Here is a 17,979-nt window from a genome sequence, read left to right as displayed (position 1 = left end):
TGGAAACACCCTCAAAGTCTTTGGTAACACTATGACTACCGTCTGCATGCTCTACAGCAAGTGCTCATTCATAAACACTAAAATAATAAAAATATTATGAATAAGAAGTCTCTTAAGTTAGCAGGAAAGATGTTGGCTTAAAACTCCATCTACATGCTTGGATGTTGCATGTAAGTTGGTAGTAAATAAGACCACTAGTCACAAGTTCAGTAATTTTTAGTTGACTGTTTCCCATCCAGGTGTTTCCATGCAGGTCTCTGTGCTGAAGCAGCCTACCCACTAAGTAGGTAACAGATTTTTATTTGTCAAGTTGCAATTTTGTTTCTTAATCCAAATAATGATAGCCAGCGGCTACAGAACTGGTTTTCATCCAGATGGTTTGTAGCAATAAATTTCCATAAATGTCCTTCTGGGTTTTTAACCATAGCCACATATTTAATTTTTTAGAGATGTAAATGTTAGCTCTTGCTAATGCTAAAACATGAAAGGCATAAACTGGGGCTAGAATTTGGTTACCTTGCTCAAATCACTGTGTTTTGCAGTATTTACTCCAGGATTTTAAAATAGAAAATCTTTTGCATTTTAGATGGGATGCGCTTTCAAATTTTGGTTTCAAAAAAGCTGAAACAAAGTGTTTATCAGTCAGTGAGGTCTACATGCATTCTACATGGTACATGATATTGTACAAACATTGGAAAGAAATTCCACCAGACAGACTGTATTATTAAAGTTATAATTCATTTTTGTGACAGTAATACTATGGCCCAAAAATCAGTGAAAATTATAAAACATTATACTTTATAATAAGGATGAAAATCATGAGATGCCAAATGAACATCTGCACTTTTTGCATTTAAACCCAATAGTGTAGCCCTTTAATATTTTTACAGGTGTCAATTTTTCACTACATTTGCCTTACCTGTATTCATTTTTCATTTATGGATTTCATCTGTCAAGTAAAGAAGGAATTTGTATGCACTGTTACTACTCATTAATTTAGAAGAAACAGTGCAATTATATCAACAGTCAAAGGAGGCATGAAAAACATTCGACACATTTCAGTTTCGTCACTTTGTAATCAGGAAGAGTGTGTTTATCTTGGGACCTGCTGCTCAGGTGTGCTGCCTTTTCATTCCACAGGCCTGAGCAGCTTGTGTTTTCATTAAACTACTTCTTTGTAGTAATTTGTTCTTATTATATTTGGCAGGTGTTAAACTGGCCAGATGAGTGTTGGGCAAATCTCTAAGGTGTATGTGTCTAAATGAGCATAAACATCCTCACAACTTAAGAGCCTGTCCATGTCACTGATTGAAATTTCAGAAGCCAACTTGTCAGGCAGATGGACGAACAGACCCTATGACTAAAATTTAAGAAATGCTGTAGATTGTATGGCATATGTGGTTGGGAAAGTAATGACGATTGCAGGAAAGACTGATGGGGTAATGCTGATAATCCATGGAGGGATGAATCAGAGGTTGGATTTTCACCTCTGTCCTAAAAACCAAGCCCTGCTGTATCTTTGAAGGTCATGTGACAGGGAAAGGCGGGGGAGAGGATTGGAGGAGAAGAATAGAAGGCTGGGGTGAGACCACCTCCAAAACTGAAGTCTTACCTTTACTCTTCAGGCAGCACCTTGTACCAGTGCTGACAACCAGCTGGACTGATGCATCTAGTGTTTTTATCATAGCTGTTTTTTTTATTGTGAATGTTGGGATGCATTTCATCTTTCAACCAGCGTCCGTGTAGGAGTCAACCTGAACCTTTTCATTGGACTGACTTAATACTGGACTCAAAATTGCTTGGACATGTTTGGCCCGGCGCAACTAGTCTCTACTTTCCTGCCTGCAGTTTTCCATTCACCTGCAGCTCACCTATTCCCTGCATTCCCAAGCAGGCTGGGCTCTCAAACTCAGATTCTGATCCCAGGGCCCTTTATCAGCTACGAATCCTTGAGGACTTATCTGCAGCCACAGCCATGCAAGGAAGCTTTGCTCCTGGCTACACAGGCACCCGGGATGAGGCAACTCACAGAGGGCATAGGTGAGTTCAAACCACAGCTGCTGTGGCCAGAACTGGACTTGACAGGACTAAAGCACAGCCAAACTGGCACTGTATGACTACAGCCTCTAAGACAGTCAGTGAGCACCATCTGATTGCAGTGTAAATGTTTACAAAAGATTGGCTAACAGCTCGTAACTAACAATCAATTATCAAGCAATGTTTAAGTGGGCCTAATGATTGCTGTGCTAATTATCCAATCTAGAGCCATTAGTTCCTTGTCACCCGTTGGCGATTGTGTAATTGGTGCTTGCGCTGTACTTTCCAGATGAACAGAGGCCAGTGAAGCAGCGTCGCGCAAGGGCCAACTACAGCAGCTGGCAGCTGGAGGAGCTGGAAAAGGCCTTCGAGACCACCCACTACCCAGACATCTTTATGAGGGAAGCCCTGGCCCTCAGACTAGACCTCATCGAAGCCCGAGTACAGGTAATTGGTACACTGTGTTATATTTTAGCACAGCAATTAAATGATATATAATTTGGATAGGCAAAACAATACCAACAGGCCTTTGTGTACAGTGAAACGGTTATTAATATCTGTACCTGTTTCTCCTGTCCACACTGAGACTCCTAACTTGCAGTGTACTGTATGTCTATATACTGTAAGAGATGGGGGGGGGAGCGTCACAGTGTTCAGTACTTGGTCCATACGACAACACATTCAGAAGTTCAAATGAAATTATATGAGGCTTGAATGGTTAGAGCTGGTCAAATAAAGTTGGCATCTTCCAAAGTTACAATATTTCAGTATGAGATTTTTAGTGTGTTTACAGTGGAATCACACTATAACGCTTTCAGTGTACATTTACACAAGTGAGTTGAGTTCACGGAATGTGACGCTATCCTTCGATGAAGTGCAAAGCTATGTCGATTCAGAATTTGGCTTGTAAAATACTGTGGAATGTTCTATCAAACTTTGAAGCTATATCTTGTTGACATTTTGAACCTTTCACACAGCTTTGATTTATATTTATACTCCTTCATGTGTTTCCAGGTTTGGTTTCAAAATCGCCGGGCCAAGATGAGACGGCAGCTGAAACTTCAGGGCCAGCTTGCAGGGCCGCATGTAAAAAGAGACAATGAAACATCTGAGAAGGTGAGCAGGATTTTAAAACAGCAGACAGAAAGCTGTGGCAGAGAGCACTGGGAGAGACGCCAGGAAGCAGAAAACTATTCATGGACACAAGCTGTGGGTGCTGCTCTGAGTTTGGCTTCACAGCCTGTGACCGAGAGGTCGCGGAAATGGGAGAGACCAGAGGGGCCGAGCTCAGAGGAGCTTCGCTCCTGCAGCATTGCCAAGTTGAGGGCCAAAGCCAGAGAGCACGAGGCTGAGATCCATGGCACTGTAAGCGTGTCAGGTGGTGACATACAAACACAGGAAGCTGATGCCATGCACAGTGATTGATCATATTCCTTCTTCCTGTTTATACAGATAATCAAAAAAAAAAAAACAACACAATGTATACTATAACTATAGTGGAACATCCTTTTTGAACCTTTTCGGGATGAAAAGCCTTATTATTTAGCCATTATTAAATATTTTGTACACTACAAAATGATGGTAGATCCATCCATCCATTATCTGTACAGCTTATTCCTGAACAGGGTCGCAGGGGCTGGAGCCAGTCCCAGCTGACACTGGGCAAGAGGTGGAGTCAAAACAATAGTACTCTTGTCATAAAAATAAAAACGATTGTTCATCCATTCACTATATTAAATTTTATGTTCATGGTACATGCCAACATTTTTCTCTGTTTTCATTTAAACCGAGCTGGGTGGTTAACATGTGTCACTGTTTTGTCTATTGATATAACAAAGATAAAAATGTAAAAAGTTTCCACACCCTCCATTAATTAAATGAATTAACTCACATCATTTACATGTGCTCTTTAAGCCTTTTTATTTTTTGAATGTGACTTTCATTTGTTGTCTACCCTGAGTGAATGGCACAGACAGTATGTTGGATCTTTAACAGATGACTATGACAAATGACTGAAACGGGATACAGTCAAATACATTACCAAAGGATTTCACTGATGACAGGCTCGTCCCTGACCCTCACAGGTGGGCAGGATGTCTGCATGCAGCCACACGTCCTCACAGGAAACAATGGAAATAGCTAAAAATCCCAACTCATTAAGACTGAGTATACATTGGTTAAATGATAAATGTTTATATGTTTTTGGAACTGTAAACATCATAGGCTTAATATTTTAAGTTTTTGTTTTAATTCGGCGACAAGAATTCCCTAAAGAGCTGTGAATCTAAAGGTCAAATAGTCACCAATCAATAAATACAAAAGAATAATATTAGAATAAAATTAATAGTTCGTGTGGTATATCAATGCAGAGGTCACAAAATGTAACTTTGTGTATGTTTTTAAAAACTTCCTTGATCTGTCTTTAGCTACTGTTTTGCAAAATTCTGGTCACAAAAACCATTTACACAGTGATATGAGAGTAAATTGTTATTAATGTTCACTTGTCAAACTGTTTAGGAAAACATAACAGTGATTAAGGAAGTGTTTTATAACTCCATGTTTAATTACTGCATGCAATATTTTACAATAAACAATGTGTTATAATATGAGGATATCTGGTTTTAAACTGTTGAATTTAATGTATGTTTTAATTTAACATACATTAATTTGCATGTGTAATTAAAAGTCTAATTATTGTTTTATTTGGTCTCACGTTTTATCCTCTGATAATATGGAGCTACAGTATAACAATTCATATGCACACCGTCTGCAGGTGATGTCCTCAGTTAATTCTAGTTAGGTTGTACATAAATGATCACATGCACCCGGTTTTATTTATTTATTTATTTATTTATTTACATGGAAACGAGTCCAGTGCTGTTTATGCATTTGACCACAGGTTTGGAGTGAGGAAACGCTGCAGTTTGACACTGCCCCCTTCTGGGCACAAAGACGTCCATGAGCTGAAATACATAGTTCAGTCAAGGCAACGTTTGTGTTTAAAATTCAGCCGCTTCCTGTATTTATTTATTTATTTATTTTTACCGCACTGTAACTTATTCGCAGATGTCTCCTAGCCTGCACTGCCACCAGACTTGTCTTACCTGACCGCTTTTAGTGAATGAGGTCGGGGTCATCTCTGCTCTCACAATTACATTCCCTATGTCAAAGGTTTGAACACTAACTTATGGAGTGTGTGTCACATCTAAAGCTCCTTTTCAAAAACAAGTCAGTGAAGCACTATTGTGAAGAATTATTGTGTTTCCTTTTACAATGGAATGATGGAGTATAGTAGTGGGCCTATAACTCTTTGAAACAAATTAACTACTGTATATAAAAGTGGCTGAGAAATCAAGCTGAAAGTTTTCCCTAAAATTGTGTGGGGCGCCATAATATGAGGTAATTAGGTCAAAATCCTTCTGTGACAATAGCTGGCCTCGATCAGGCCCCGCACAAAGGGGAGTGGGGTAAACAAAATGCCCATGTGTTACGACCCAGCTCGTTATGGAGGGGGAAGTAACACAATAAATTCAATAAATAAATTCTTTTACTGGTGCTCATCATGCACACTGACCCAGATATGCTGGCTGAGATAGAAATCACTAAAACGTCTTATTCATTTAACTATAAATCCCAAGCATACAAGCATTTGGATCACACGTTTTTAAAATATCAATTTTATATCATTATTGTTTTGATTATCAAATTTCTACATTAACTGATTTAGCAGAGTTCGTTTGAACAGCAGAAAAAAAAACCTATTTACTGTTCTGGCTGACAATGACGAATCAACAGTCAATTAGCGTAATGAAGGCGCCAGTGAGCGCGTCCTGGACTCTGCGCTCGTTTACTGGAGGTGAAAAGAAGGAAACAGGACGCAGCTGCACTGTCAAACCCCTGCCCAGACACTTTGTTTTATTTCTCTTCCCTCCGGCTCCTCCACACGGAAACCTTAGCCTGTTGCACGCTTTGTCTGTGCTCAGTGTGGAGGAGCGTCTCAGGACGATGGCTGCCATCAAGGCTCTGGAGCAGTGGTGCAAAATGCAATGCGAGGGCTACCGAGATGTGGCCATCACCAATATGACCACTTCATTCAGGAACGGATTGGCTTTTTGTGCGCTTATACACAAGTACAGACCAGACCTGATGTAAGTATTTAACTTTGACAAAGTTAAATTGAATTCCTGCCCGGGTTTAAGTGCTTTGACCAAAGATGCCACCTGGCAGCCTGTCTCTTGTAGTAATTTCTTGTAGCTTTCTATAAAAGTTTGTCTTTACTGAATATTGACTTTATTATTATTATTTGTTGTTGTATAATGCTTCTGCCTTTTCATTCTGTTGTACAGTAAATGACTCCTTAAAATGTTTTATAGAAAGCTGAAATCTTCAGTCCAGATCGAAAGTTCAATACGTTTTCCTCCCACCATGCCTATAACGTCTCTCTCTGTTGTTTGTTTGTTTTTTCCCAGAGACTATGACGCACTCAGAAAGGAGGATGTGTTTGAGAACAACAGGCTGGTAAGTTGTTGTATCTGCCTTACTTCAAGCATGAGCTACAACACACACTACTGGATTTTCACTTGGCATTTATGCAGCAGATTGGTTAGATATTTAGTTTAACAACAGCTTTTTAAGCAAATCCTCTCAACCAACTTCTCACATTAAAGTTTTTGGTTCTTATTCTCCCTCAGTCCGCTTGACCTCCGTTTATTTTGTGAACTCCTACATGGCCTGAGCAGCACAGCCAGTGCCTTTCCATTATTTAGTCCCTTCCATTTACCAGCTTCTTCTGAGGATTACAGACCCTGCAGAGCACTACAGTGTTCTGTGCTCTGTACAACTTCCTTGTTGTTTTGGATGAATGTGGCAGTGTCAGCAGCAAACCTGAGCTCAGGGGACAGGTTCTCCAGGTTATTAATTTTGAATGAGGTTTGCTATCATCTGCCGCTCGATCCACATGATGACGGTGCGCTCAAAGATGCTTTTATTGACAGCTGCTTCTTGAAAGTTATGCAGTAAGGAGAGCTTTAAATCAGAGAGTAGTTGTGTCATCGGGCTGAAGTTTTGATCAGCTGTTGAAGATGTATTGAAACATGAGAAGGTAATTGGTGTGCAAGGTTCACGCCCTTCTATATTTCATGAATAGTTTCATGTTTCTTACAGGTGGTTATTTCACAAGTCTTTTGTTTGCAGGCATGAATACAACCCACAAATGTAGTATTCACTAAAAATTAGGCTTATTCTAAACAATACCCTGATATCCAGCTCCTTCCGTCCTCTTTCTTATCCAGACAATCTCACCGGAAATGCGCCGTTCATTATACAGCCCTTTACAGACTTCTCCAGGCCGAGCCACAGAATACTGCTTGTCTATTTAAAGCACATTATATTGTCTGACATTTTTACACATGCTATAATTTTAGGTGTCTGTGCCCACTGAGTACCATGTTTTATAGAGTAAAAATGCTTTGGCTCTGTTTACTTGATCACCATATACTACCATTAAATGTTGTGGCAGGCTTTGATGGCTCTTTGTTAAACCTTTTTATTTTTTTGTCTCCTTTAAAGGCTTTTCGGGTTGCAGAGGAGAAGTTGGGGATTCCAGCTCTGTTAGATGCAGAAGACATGGTGGCTTTAAGGATCCCAGACAGGCTGAGCATTCTTACCTACGTCTCCCAGTACTACAACTACTTTAAAGAAGGACCTCCCAGTGAGGACACGGCTGGTTCGAGTATTAGAAACTGTGTAGCCAAGATTGAGTTGTCCCCTTAACCAATATGTCTTGTTTAATTTGGAGCATTTTCCTATATATTTCTGTTTTAGGTTGAGGTATATTGTTTCTCTCCTCTGCCTCCTCTGAGGTGTTTGTTTTACTTCTCTGTAGTGGGAGGGGTCAAAAGGCCAGCAGAGGGCTCCAAGGAGGAGCCATCAGAGAAGAAAAATCTCCCTGTGGTTGCCACAAATGTTGTGTTTAAAAAAGACATTGAGAATCATTTATCTTTGAGCCCAGCAGCTCATGCCTCACCAAAGTTGGCCAGAGCTGCTGTTCAGGTCAGTGCTCATGTCAGAACCCTCATCAGGCTGTAGCTGTGTTAATCCTGTTTGTCGGTTGTCTAGTACTCTTACATTTGACCACAAACAGTTGTTTGAACAGGAAGAATTGTGCTTATTTTCAATGGCTTGGGTAAATGTTGTGAAGTTAAATGTAATAAGTCTTTGTACACAGGGTTACGTGACTTTTCTTTTTACAGAAGCCGGTTTTGGCAGACAATGCCAACAAAAATGGAACTCTCAATAGCAAATGTGTTGCATGTAAGAGCCACGTTCATCTGGTTCAGAGGCACTTTGTGGAGGGCAGGCTCTATCACCGAAGCTGTTTCAAGTAAGAGTTTAATCTATATTGAAGAATCTTATTATTTATATAGCATTTATGCATTCAGGTGCCAGTTTGTGGGTAGACCTAGCCCAACCTGTTGCAGTCAAATACGTCAGTATTTCCTGTCTCCATGAAGGCTGTAATGTTCAGTGAGGGTCGGCTAAATGGCAAACCCTTCTTTGTATAACAGCATCACAAACTACAGCCTTCAAAATGACCATAAAATTAATTTTATAAGCAAAGTTAACACCTGTCTAAAGCAAAATGAACATTGTTACTTTCAGGAAAGGAGGATTTATTGCAGAGCTCTTGAATTAGACTGCATTTAGCTTGGTGTACCTAATAAACTGGCAGCAGGATGTAATTTCATGTTTAACAACCTTCCACCAGATGCAGTGATTGCTCCAGCGTGCTTCATGCAGGAGGCTACAAACCTGGGAAGAATCCAGACACTTTTATCTGTATCAACCACCAGAATGGTTGCAAACCTTCCTCCTCCGTGGCTGAGATCAAAAACGGACCCACCGGTTCAGCTGTACCACCGAACGCTGTCGGCCAGACCCAGCCTGCCCCACACCCCTCTTCAGTGCTGTTAACTCCATTAAATGTTGCTCTGAAGCCAGTCAGTCCTACTCCGCCTTCCCAGTGCTGGACAGCTTCGGCCATGAAGACGCAGGCGGCCCGGGAGAGGTTTTTCCAGAGCACGCTGCCAGTCACAGAGGCCTCGACAGGCAAGAGGGAGACAACAGAGGCCTCAGGAAGGCCAAAAGTCCCACTGAGTGATGATGAGAAGAACACAGCCAAGACAAACACTGGACAGAAACTAGCAGAGGGAAACTGCAATAATAACAACAAACGCCTGTTCACCTTCCAACCAGCAGAGACACGGTGAGCTTTGCTCTCTGTGTACTTCCTGTGGCCTTGAATCAATTCTGCATTGTAGTATTTGGATGCTTCTAGTCTTTCCCACTGCTTGTATGGTTTTTAAACAGTCTAATAGTGGGGGCTTTCTTTTTTTTTTTTTTTTTTTGAAGGTTTGGAGATGAGCCAAGTTCAGCTGACAGCTCTGGTTTGATGAAGGGCCGGTGGAGCCAAGGCCCAGCAGGAAACTGGGCAGGACAGCTCTTCATCAGCAAAGCTAAATATAAGGAATTGCCATGTCTGAAGGCCATCAACAAAGACAATACAAGGCCAACAACTGTACACACAACCGCCAAAGGCAAGCGTTAGTGAATTCATTTCAGTTGTTTTTGATCCATTATTTGACATTCAGCCAACATCCCTCCCGTTCTGTGTCTGTCTCAGAGCGCATTCAGCGAAAACAAAGCCCTTTTGTCATTTCTGTCCTATTTATACAGCCAGTGCATCAAGCATGCTGTTAGCTGACATTTTAATTTCTGTCTCACGCTTGTAATAAATGTTCATAGTTGACCTGTCATTCTCATGGGATGCATGTGCATGCATCAGTGCAACATCCTGCTAGTCAGGAGCTTTGTAGACAGAAACATTATTACTGTTGGTTTTAATTGTGAATGGTATTTAGTTTCATTTTTAGCACTGAATACCTTGCATGCAAATGAATACTGTGTTTGCTAATATAAATCAGACATTAACTGTGAACTTAAGTCAGGCTTGTGTTGGAAACCTGGGTCTCCTCACAGGACATTTGAAGACGATTTGTCTCATGTCATTTTGTTAATATGGATGTGCAGGTGAAGATCAGTCACTTTAGTGCATTGCTGTGAGAGTCTAGATAATGAAATGAGTAGCTGCTCTCATTATTAGCTGTTCAGTCTTTTTTTAATTATGTACAGGAACATGAACTGCTTTGTGTGTTCACTTTATTGCTACAGCAGATGCCACACTGACATTACTGTTCTCATTTCTCCCTGGCTTTGAAATTAAGCCTGATTTCATGTGACAAGATGAAGTAATGAGCTTTACCATTATGTCTTTATTCAGAACTGAAACAGTTAGTTGACTAATCAGTTAGTCACTCAGAAAAGTTTGATTAATCCATTCAGATGTTTATCAAACATAAGTCCCAAACATCTGCTAGTTTTATATTTTTTTTTATAAATTAAATATCTTTGGGTTGTGGATTTTTCAGGCCAAACATTTAGAGATGTCGTCTTGGAGCTCTCAGCCTTTGTGCCTTTATTTTTTTTTTCCCACTAATTATAGACTAAACGACAACTTGATTAACCTCGAAATTAATTGACAGATCAATAAATAATGGGGGAAAAACTAATGTGAGCTTTTTTTTTTTCTCTAATAGATCCAGAGTGGAAGCTCAAACCTGAGAAAACTGAGACAGGACTAAAGTAAGTATATTCATCCATGTTAATAATGTGTTGCTTCATGCACTCACCATGGAATGGGGAAAGTCACACCGGTGGAGAGAGAGTCTTTAAATCCTTGCCTTTAATTTGTTGGGCTAGAGACAAATTCCTTGCATTTTTGAAATACTTGGCAATAAAGTTTATGCTTTAAGCATCTCTGACCGTTCAGCTTATCTGCTCTCCAGAATGCAGAACCATCGCACTTCTTCCATCTCTGTTATTGTTGACTGGCTCAGTGTGCAGCCGCTAGCTCTGTCCCCCACCCTAACAAGCCCCAAGGAGTGCCAGGCCTGAACCTTTCCTACTCTTAACACTGCACTCTCATTTCTCATACCTGCTGATGGTTCCTACACTGCTATCCCCACCTTTGTCATTTCAAAATAAAAGGTGAGGTCTTTTCTTATGTTTTCATTCTTCAGGCTGTTTGTGCATTGCATCTGAGTCAGATAGCTGTTGTACTTCTACCCCTTGGTTTTTTTTGTAATGGCCCCACACCTGCTGTACCAGTAATGGCTCATTTCACTGGGACTTTCTGACAGAGATGCTGAAGCTGAGCAACAGAAGCCTGAATTCATGGCAATGACTTCCTCTAATGTGACCATCATTACAACAAGGCCTCCCTCGGCTCCAGCACCCGCAGAACCTCTACTTAGCGGTGCTCTGTTTGATCCTGCACACCTCAGGGAAGTCTCTCCACAGAACCCTCAGCCTACCTCTGGAAACCTGGGCAAGTTGCATTATTAGAAGAGCCACACAGTACCAGTAGTCAGTTTGTATTAGCTGAGTGTTGGATATCCAAAATGTTCATGTTTGTTGTCTTCAGAAGCTATTTAATCTAATTAGTAGCGACATAAAATGTAGTACATGGAAATACCTATTTAGCACTTTTAAGCAATACCCTTAAAATAAAAGCTGTGTAAAGTCTCACGGCATGTCTATGTGTAACTCTTCATAACAGAGCAGCACCAAATAATCATAGCAAATGTATAATTCAGATTTTGTCTAGCTTCATTAATTAGCTGCTCTGAGGCAAAGGCACAGTGGCGCTTAGCTAAGTTCTAAAATCAATATGACATCACAATGGTGATGATGATGTGACGCAGGTGTAACATTTGCCTCACAAGTTCAGTGATTTGAATCTTGTTTGTTTTGGACATAAATCAAAGCATTGGGCAAACTGAAATTCTGAATATCTGTACCAAATTTCATGGCAATCCCAAGTATTAGCTGTTGAGATATTCACTCAGCACCACAAATGTGAAGCTGATGATGGTGGAGAGCTTCTTGAGACCTTGAATATCTTGTACAAAGTTAGGAAATCTATCCAGTATTGAGATAGTTCGGTCTGTGCCATAGCAATCGACAGACAGTGCCGTCCCTAGAGGTACGTAGTATCTACACTCAGTGATTCCACACACAGACATGCTGCCCTGTGATTTGGTGATTCTTGTATGTTCGCTTTTGCTTTAGTAGAAAAAGGTGCTAACAGACTGAACTTGCTGCAGATCTACAGCGTGTAAGCCTTGCTGTCCTTATTTTAGATTTCAAACACGGGAGTCACTTGCCTGTGAAATCCCCATCCCGACGGCCAGCTGTGGAATCTATTAGCTCTTTAACAACTCCAGCCAATCACGGAAATGCATCAGGTCAGTTTCCAGCTTTTTAAAAATGTCTTCGTCAAAGCCACACATAGATGCTCCAGTCACCTTGTTGATCTCATATGAGCAGTCATTATTTACTGACAATCAATCAGACGGCGTCATATGTGATAAGGCTTTTCTGAAAAGCTGCCATGAAAGGACTACCTAATCCTATTTTATCTACCTCTTAGGTGCTAAAAAGGGAAAGTATTTGTCACCCACCAACACCTCCAGGATTGAAATGAGGTCACCCTATGTAAGTTCCCTCCATTAAGTCTTAAGAGCTTAACAGCTCTACAAACATGCTTTCATTATATTCCCTATTTAAAAAAAAAAAAAAGACCTCCTTTACATTTGAGTGGACAAAGTTGGAATTTTCAAATTATTTGTACTTGATTGACTAAGGTTTTTGTTTTATATCAGGTGAAATCGTATCATGTCCCACTAGAGCAGATTGAGAAGGACTTGAATGATATTGAGACAAACTTGGCTCAGTTGGAGGAGGAGGGTGTGGAACTGGAGAAGAAGCTCCGCAGCTGTGAGGAAGGTACTTTCCCCCCCCCCATGACATTTTCTCCCCCTTCCTTCCTTTTCCCTCGTTTAAATCTACAAATCAAAGTTGAATTTGACACATCAGAAACAAACTTTTCAGTTTTGAACATAAACAGTCACTTTCTCTGAGCGATGATGTTGATGTTGACGGTCAACTTTTGACTCTTGTAGTGAATAACCTCGACACATATTCATGTTTTATTGTATTTGTGCAAATTGCTGAATCCTTCTGCTGCCTTAGTGTCTCGAGTGTAGAGTTTGGTCCTGGTTTCTTCACACAGGACACACTCACATTCACTCAGATCAGATGGTGCTCTGTGTGTGTTGGGGGGGATTTATCTGCCATTTCTATTACTGTTTCTGCAGCCAAATGAGGTGAGAGGCACAGACGGCCCACAGGGATGTTGCCTCTCTTTTGAGGTAGTGGGAGTAGGGAGCCTGATTGCTTTGCTCAAGGTCAACATGACTTGGGTATAGTAATATATATTCTGTTCTATTGCATTTCCCCCTCCACGCACCACCCAGGAAGCCTGAACATGCAATCACTTGGCCAGAATTTGACATCAATTGCACACCACCTAGGAGATCATCTGCTTCTCATCTGGAATTTGTTTGTATAAAAGCTAAACCCTGGCACTCAAGTTCAGTTCAGAATAAAATCACGTTTGTTCTCGTGGTGGTAGAATGTGGTCTACCTTGTCCTCAAGCCGTGTCCAGTGCAGCAGTCTTCATTGGTAAGGTGTGCTTTGGGGCGTGTTGCGATTGAGAAGTCACTAACTGGGAATGGCCATTATTCATTCTTAAAATCAGCTGATTCACATGCTCGGATATCCCTCGTTATAAGCCCCAACATTGCTACTAGTGCTGTGCTGTAGTGCATACAGTACCATAATAGGGGGCCAAATTAAACTAAATGAGAGATTTTTGCTAGATGATTAAATAAGTGTTGAGGAGACAAATTGTACTTCACTGTGTATTCCTTCTCTGTTGTCCTATACAATCTGTTAAAACGGGCATATTAGGTTTAGGAGTAGATGCATTTAACAAGGGGCTCTGGGCGTTTTTCATTGTCATTTGTCTGCCGAGCTTTTTTCCTTTTCATAAAATGTCAGAATGTGAATGTTTTGACATTTTTGTATAGAAACTGTCCGACGCAATTAGACATTCAGCTGTTCTGATAAGTCACAACTCATTTGACAACTGCAGCAAAATAAAGGAATGTCACATTCTACAGGAAGTGTGCGATAAATGAGGACTATTCCAGTCTAAACAGCTGAAGATTGCTAACAACCTTCTGGGAAGTACTGTATGTTGTTAAATTACATTGATTCCCCCACAGACATTATAGTGTGTTTGTTTTTTTGTAATATGTTAAATCAACTGTTCATAATTGATTCATGAATCTTGAGTAGTCGCACACCAATGTCTCTCTATAACCTTAACCGCTGAAAATGATCAAGGGTCACAAAAGAATCTCCAGATCCACTTTTACTAACATTTTTAAAAATGTTTTTCAGTGGGTGAGGGGGACATACTGATGAACCCACTAATGGTTGACTGGTTCAACCTGATTCAAAAGAAGCAGATGTACATTAGGAAGGAATCAGAGCTTGTATACATGTGAGTCCTCCTGTTTTTATTGTTTTGGTTGTACAAAGTGGTTTTCTCTGTGGGAATAAAGCCTGTCCTACACACTGGTGAAATGCTAGGAAGAAGCCAGACTTTTTAACTGTCAAACCATATTAGTTTTATGTTTTTGGGATAGAGTCAACAACAATCACAATAAATACAATTTGCCTTTTTGCCTTTTGTGCACATAATGACTCGTCATCTCAGAGCCAGGACTCTGGAGTTGGAGCAGCAGCAGCCGGATGTGGAGGGGGAACTTCGCAGGCTGCTGGAGAAGCCAGGTAAGAGATCACAGGTCCAGCATAATGTCCTTTTACCTTTTATTTCCATTGAGCATCAGGTTCTGCAACTTCATATCACAGATCATTTGAAGTCCAGGGAGGAGCAACAGCAGGAGAAGAAGCTGATGCAGAGACTTATAGAAATTGTGGATGGCAGAAATGCAATCGTGGAAGGTCTGGATGAAGACAGGCGGCGGTAATGTACTTATGAGTTGCTACATTACAGGGTTGACCACTAATGAAGAGGAGTACTAATTATTATGTTACATGGTTAACTATAGTTTTATTTTGATCAACTTTAGGGAGGTGGAGGAAGATCTGCAGTTGAATGAAATGATGAAAAATCTTGGTAAGTATTGTGTAAAATGTCTGAGTTGTTTTCACAGTTTGAATGTGTCATTTTAATACACTTTTTATTGGCAAATAGGAATAAAGAGAGCAAAAAATAAGAGGAAATCCTACATCTCAAAACTGTTCAGACGAAGAAGTAAAAGACGAATTGAGTGATTCTCAGGAGCTTTTTTTTGTAATCTGCTTGTTGTATTATTTTATTATCACTTTTTAAAATGTTATGTGAAGGCTAAGGGAGAGATGTCCTTGGGATGCATTGTGGGTCATGTTGTGTTGTATGTGGTGTGTGTTTCAAAAAGTTTAAATGTAATTTCGTTCCAAGATTCACCTTCAGTTCTTAGGTTGCTGTTACTTGTGGAATGATACATTTCTGTTTAGGGTGTACTTCAGTCTTTGCTCTTTTCACAATTATTTCACTGTTTGTGAGGGGGAGTGTCTAATTATATCACAAATTCCACTGCAGATATTTCACTTATGTTGATAAAACCTGAAGTATTCACAGTAATAGTTACAAGTCACCATATGCCTGTTATGTAAAGACACTGTATTTATTGGAATGAGGTATCTAATTAATTTTTAGCAAATTACTGTTAAATGCATTTGGTCAAAAAATTGGATGTTGGGAGTTAAAATCATTAGCATGATGTGGAAATTACATAGAGAGCACTGGCTGTTCACATGCACATATGAATGAGGAGAACAAAGGAGTAATCCTTCAACAGTCTTGATCCAAAATGAAATTATTTCAGTATTTATTTAATAATGGATTTTAACAAATTTCCTCTAAGGATATTAAAAGGGAAAAAGCCTTGACAATTAAGTTTGAATGGCTGTGGAGTGTAAAATGGAGAGCCACACAAGTTGAACTGCCTTGCTGCACCGTAGTCCCTCTCTCATGTTGTACTGTAGGTGGCAGCCTGCGTATGCTGTATCACAAGCCAAAAAAAAAAAAACTTGGAAATCCAATTTGCCACAGTACAGACAGTTAATTTCTTTGCTAATTTTATAAATGCTGCAAAAATGTTTGGCTGCGCTGATGCAATAATATTATGTGAAAGAGGATTATGTAGAGCGGTAGCTTGTGGCCAGGGAAGGTTCATAAACTATAGGTTGTACTGAGCTCTTTATCTTCAAACCTGGTTTAATTAAACGCTACTCCTTACTAATATCTGCATCAAAATTGCCTTGTACCTGAGCTAATAAAATGTTCAAATGACGTGTGGAGTCACTCATGTATGAAAATGGCTTTCACAGTGGTTGTACTGTAAGGAATATACTGAAATATTGCTTTTTAAGGATTATTGAATGGTGTTTTCTTGTACCCTATAGTATTTTTAAACTTGAAGTCTGTTGTCCAATAAATCCTTTGGCGATTACTGTGCATGAGAGGTTGAATTATTTACCTTTGGCAGACGTCCTTCTATTTAAATACATCCCTGAACTTTTTATCACTCCAATTCTGTGAGAAACCAACAATGCTGCGTCTCCTTGCATTAAAGCTCGGCAGTGATCAGATCAGTGTGTGTGCTTTTAATAAGGCTTTTTTTAAAGACAGCATCAAGATAATTCATTGACTCCCAGTATATCGCAGCTACTTAGAAACTACATATCCCTCATTTTGAGAGGCATGAAATTATGACCATGAACTTGGAACATGAATCTTTCTAGCTGAGCCGAGTTGGGGATGATATTGGTACAAAATGCCATGTGTGATGTGGGTGACAGTCGAGACTGAATGTGTGATATTAGAGTTAATTAAAGCTTTGCGCCCCATCTACTGCAAATGCTTGCACTTCTGCAATTAAGAATCAAAGGCGAGGGCTTAGTGTCGGGGGGGTGTCTAATACATGGTTTTAACAGGAACAGGACCTGATTTGCAGAGCTCCTAGCGACAAGCATTAACAACAGCCTCAAATTAGAGGGGCATTAATATTCATAAGTAAAACAATTCATCCTGTGAATGTGTGATGAAATGGAATCCTCTGAGGTGAGCTCTCGTGTCCAGGCTGCCATCGTTCATTAAAATATGCCATTACCTATGAAGTGCTTAATCTTTATGAAAGGGTGGTAAAATCTGTTGGAAATGCTCTGACAGAAAGGTGGAAATTGTAATATTGTTCAGCACCTTGCATTATGTTAATCCTGTGCAGCATTTATTTTTTTTGTGATGTCTAACAGCACAGGTTTTAGTGCATCTATGTGTTTTGTGCATCAGTTGTTGTTTAGGCTTCCTGAATGAAAATGTATAATCTTTATCTAGTCTGTTATTCTATTAATAAGATGTGAATGCTTTGTGATGTTTTAGGTTGGCTGGTGTACACTGCCACTTGCAACACAATCTAAAATCTGTGTGTGTGTGTGTGATCTTATTCCAGTCCCTGCCAGAGCCTCTGCCACTAGCCTGTAATTATGATCCTCGAGGTAATTTTATCAGGCTCATTAGCTCTGATGAGTAAACGAGAAGTGTGCCTCTAATTTATTGGCCATCTAGGCTGTAGACTTAATTCTCATCAGGGAGATCATAATATTTGTATAGAGAGACAGATATACAGTACATATCCTCAATTACAAGACTCCTAAACCAACACAGAGGCAGAGACTTTTGTGACTTAAAACCAGTAATTACACTCATAACATGAGGTCTGTTTGGATTATTGGGCACGTGCTAAAATTATTTCCATAGATGATGTTCTGTTGAGTCGGGCACCAACATCATTTCTTTTTGATTCAGGCATGATTTCAAATGAAAGTTATTGTTTGTCTTCTACTGA

The 17,979-nt window shown here is 40.0% G+C and overlaps 2 protein-coding genes across 4 annotated transcripts; both read left to right on the top strand.

Moving 5' to 3' along the window:
* Nucleotides 1-248: 248 nt before the first annotated feature.
* LOC109966002 (visual system homeobox 2) lies at nt 249-3,630 on the top strand. Of its 2 annotated transcripts, XM_020610545.1 has the most exons (4): nt 249-283; nt 1,208-2,040; nt 2,327-2,484; nt 3,052-3,630. In XM_020610545.1, exons 2-4 carry the CDS (start codon nt 1,806-1,808, stop codon nt 3,460-3,462), a joined length of 804 nt encoding a protein of 267 aa, XP_020466201.1. In that variant the 5' UTR covers nt 249-283; nt 1,208-1,805; the 3' UTR covers nt 3,463-3,630. The 2 variants fall into 2 exon arrangements, with proteins under 2 accessions (XP_020466201.1, XP_020466200.1); XM_020610544.1 differs by lacking the exon at nt 249-283 and having other exon boundaries at nt 1,081-2,040.
* A 2,027-nt stretch (nt 3,631-5,657) lies between these two features.
* micall2a (mical-like 2a) lies at nt 5,658-16,590 on the top strand. Of its 2 annotated transcripts, none has more exons than XM_020610567.1 (17): nt 5,658-6,185; nt 6,507-6,555; nt 7,606-7,762; nt 7,922-8,088; nt 8,289-8,419; nt 8,804-9,301; nt 9,448-9,632; nt 10,692-10,737; nt 11,295-11,482; nt 12,297-12,401; nt 12,587-12,651; nt 12,819-12,942; nt 14,465-14,567; nt 14,784-14,857; nt 14,939-15,053; nt 15,160-15,206; nt 15,285-16,590. In XM_020610567.1, exons 1-17 carry the CDS (start codon nt 5,818-5,820, stop codon nt 15,362-15,364), a joined length of 2,502 nt encoding a protein of 833 aa, XP_020466223.1. In that variant the 5' UTR covers nt 5,658-5,817; the 3' UTR covers nt 15,365-16,590. The 2 variants fall into 2 exon arrangements, with proteins under 2 accessions (XP_020466223.1, XP_020466224.1); XM_020610568.1 differs by having other exon boundaries at nt 5,663-6,185; nt 7,606-7,747; nt 15,285-16,588.
* Nucleotides 16,591-17,979: the final 1,389 nt, after the last annotated feature.

The sequence above is a fragment of the Monopterus albus genome, unplaced genomic scaffold (assembly GCF_001952655.1).
Source record: "Monopterus albus unplaced genomic scaffold, M_albus_1.0 scaffold105.1, whole genome shotgun sequence".
Lineage (NCBI taxonomy): Eukaryota > Metazoa > Chordata > Actinopteri > Synbranchiformes > Synbranchidae > Monopterus > Monopterus albus.
This window is presented reverse-complemented; position numbering and strand designations above follow the sequence as displayed.

Excerpts from the sequence above, each read along its gene's own strand:
- LOC109966002 (XM_020610545.1), top strand. The coding sequence starts at position 1,806 with ATGTTTGGCCCGGCGCAACTAGTCTCTACTTTCCTGCCTGCAGTTTTC. Across the intron at positions 2,041-2,326 it reads GCAACTCACAGAGGGCATAG|ATGAACAGAGGCCAGTGAAG; the intron begins GTGAGTTCAAAC and ends TGTACTTTCCAG. Across the intron at positions 2,485-3,051 it reads TCATCGAAGCCCGAGTACAG|GTTTGGTTTCAAAATCGCCG; the intron begins GTAATTGGTACA and ends ATGTGTTTCCAG.
- micall2a (XM_020610567.1), top strand. The coding sequence starts at position 5,818 with ATGACGAATCAACAGTCAATTAGCGTAATGAAGGCGCCAGTGAGCGCG. Across the intron at positions 8,089-8,288 it reads TGGCCAGAGCTGCTGTTCAG|AAGCCGGTTTTGGCAGACAA; the intron begins GTCAGTGCTCAT and ends TTCTTTTTACAG. Across the intron at positions 14,568-14,783 it reads GAATCAGAGCTTGTATACAT|AGCCAGGACTCTGGAGTTGG; the intron begins GTGAGTCCTCCT and ends TCGTCATCTCAG.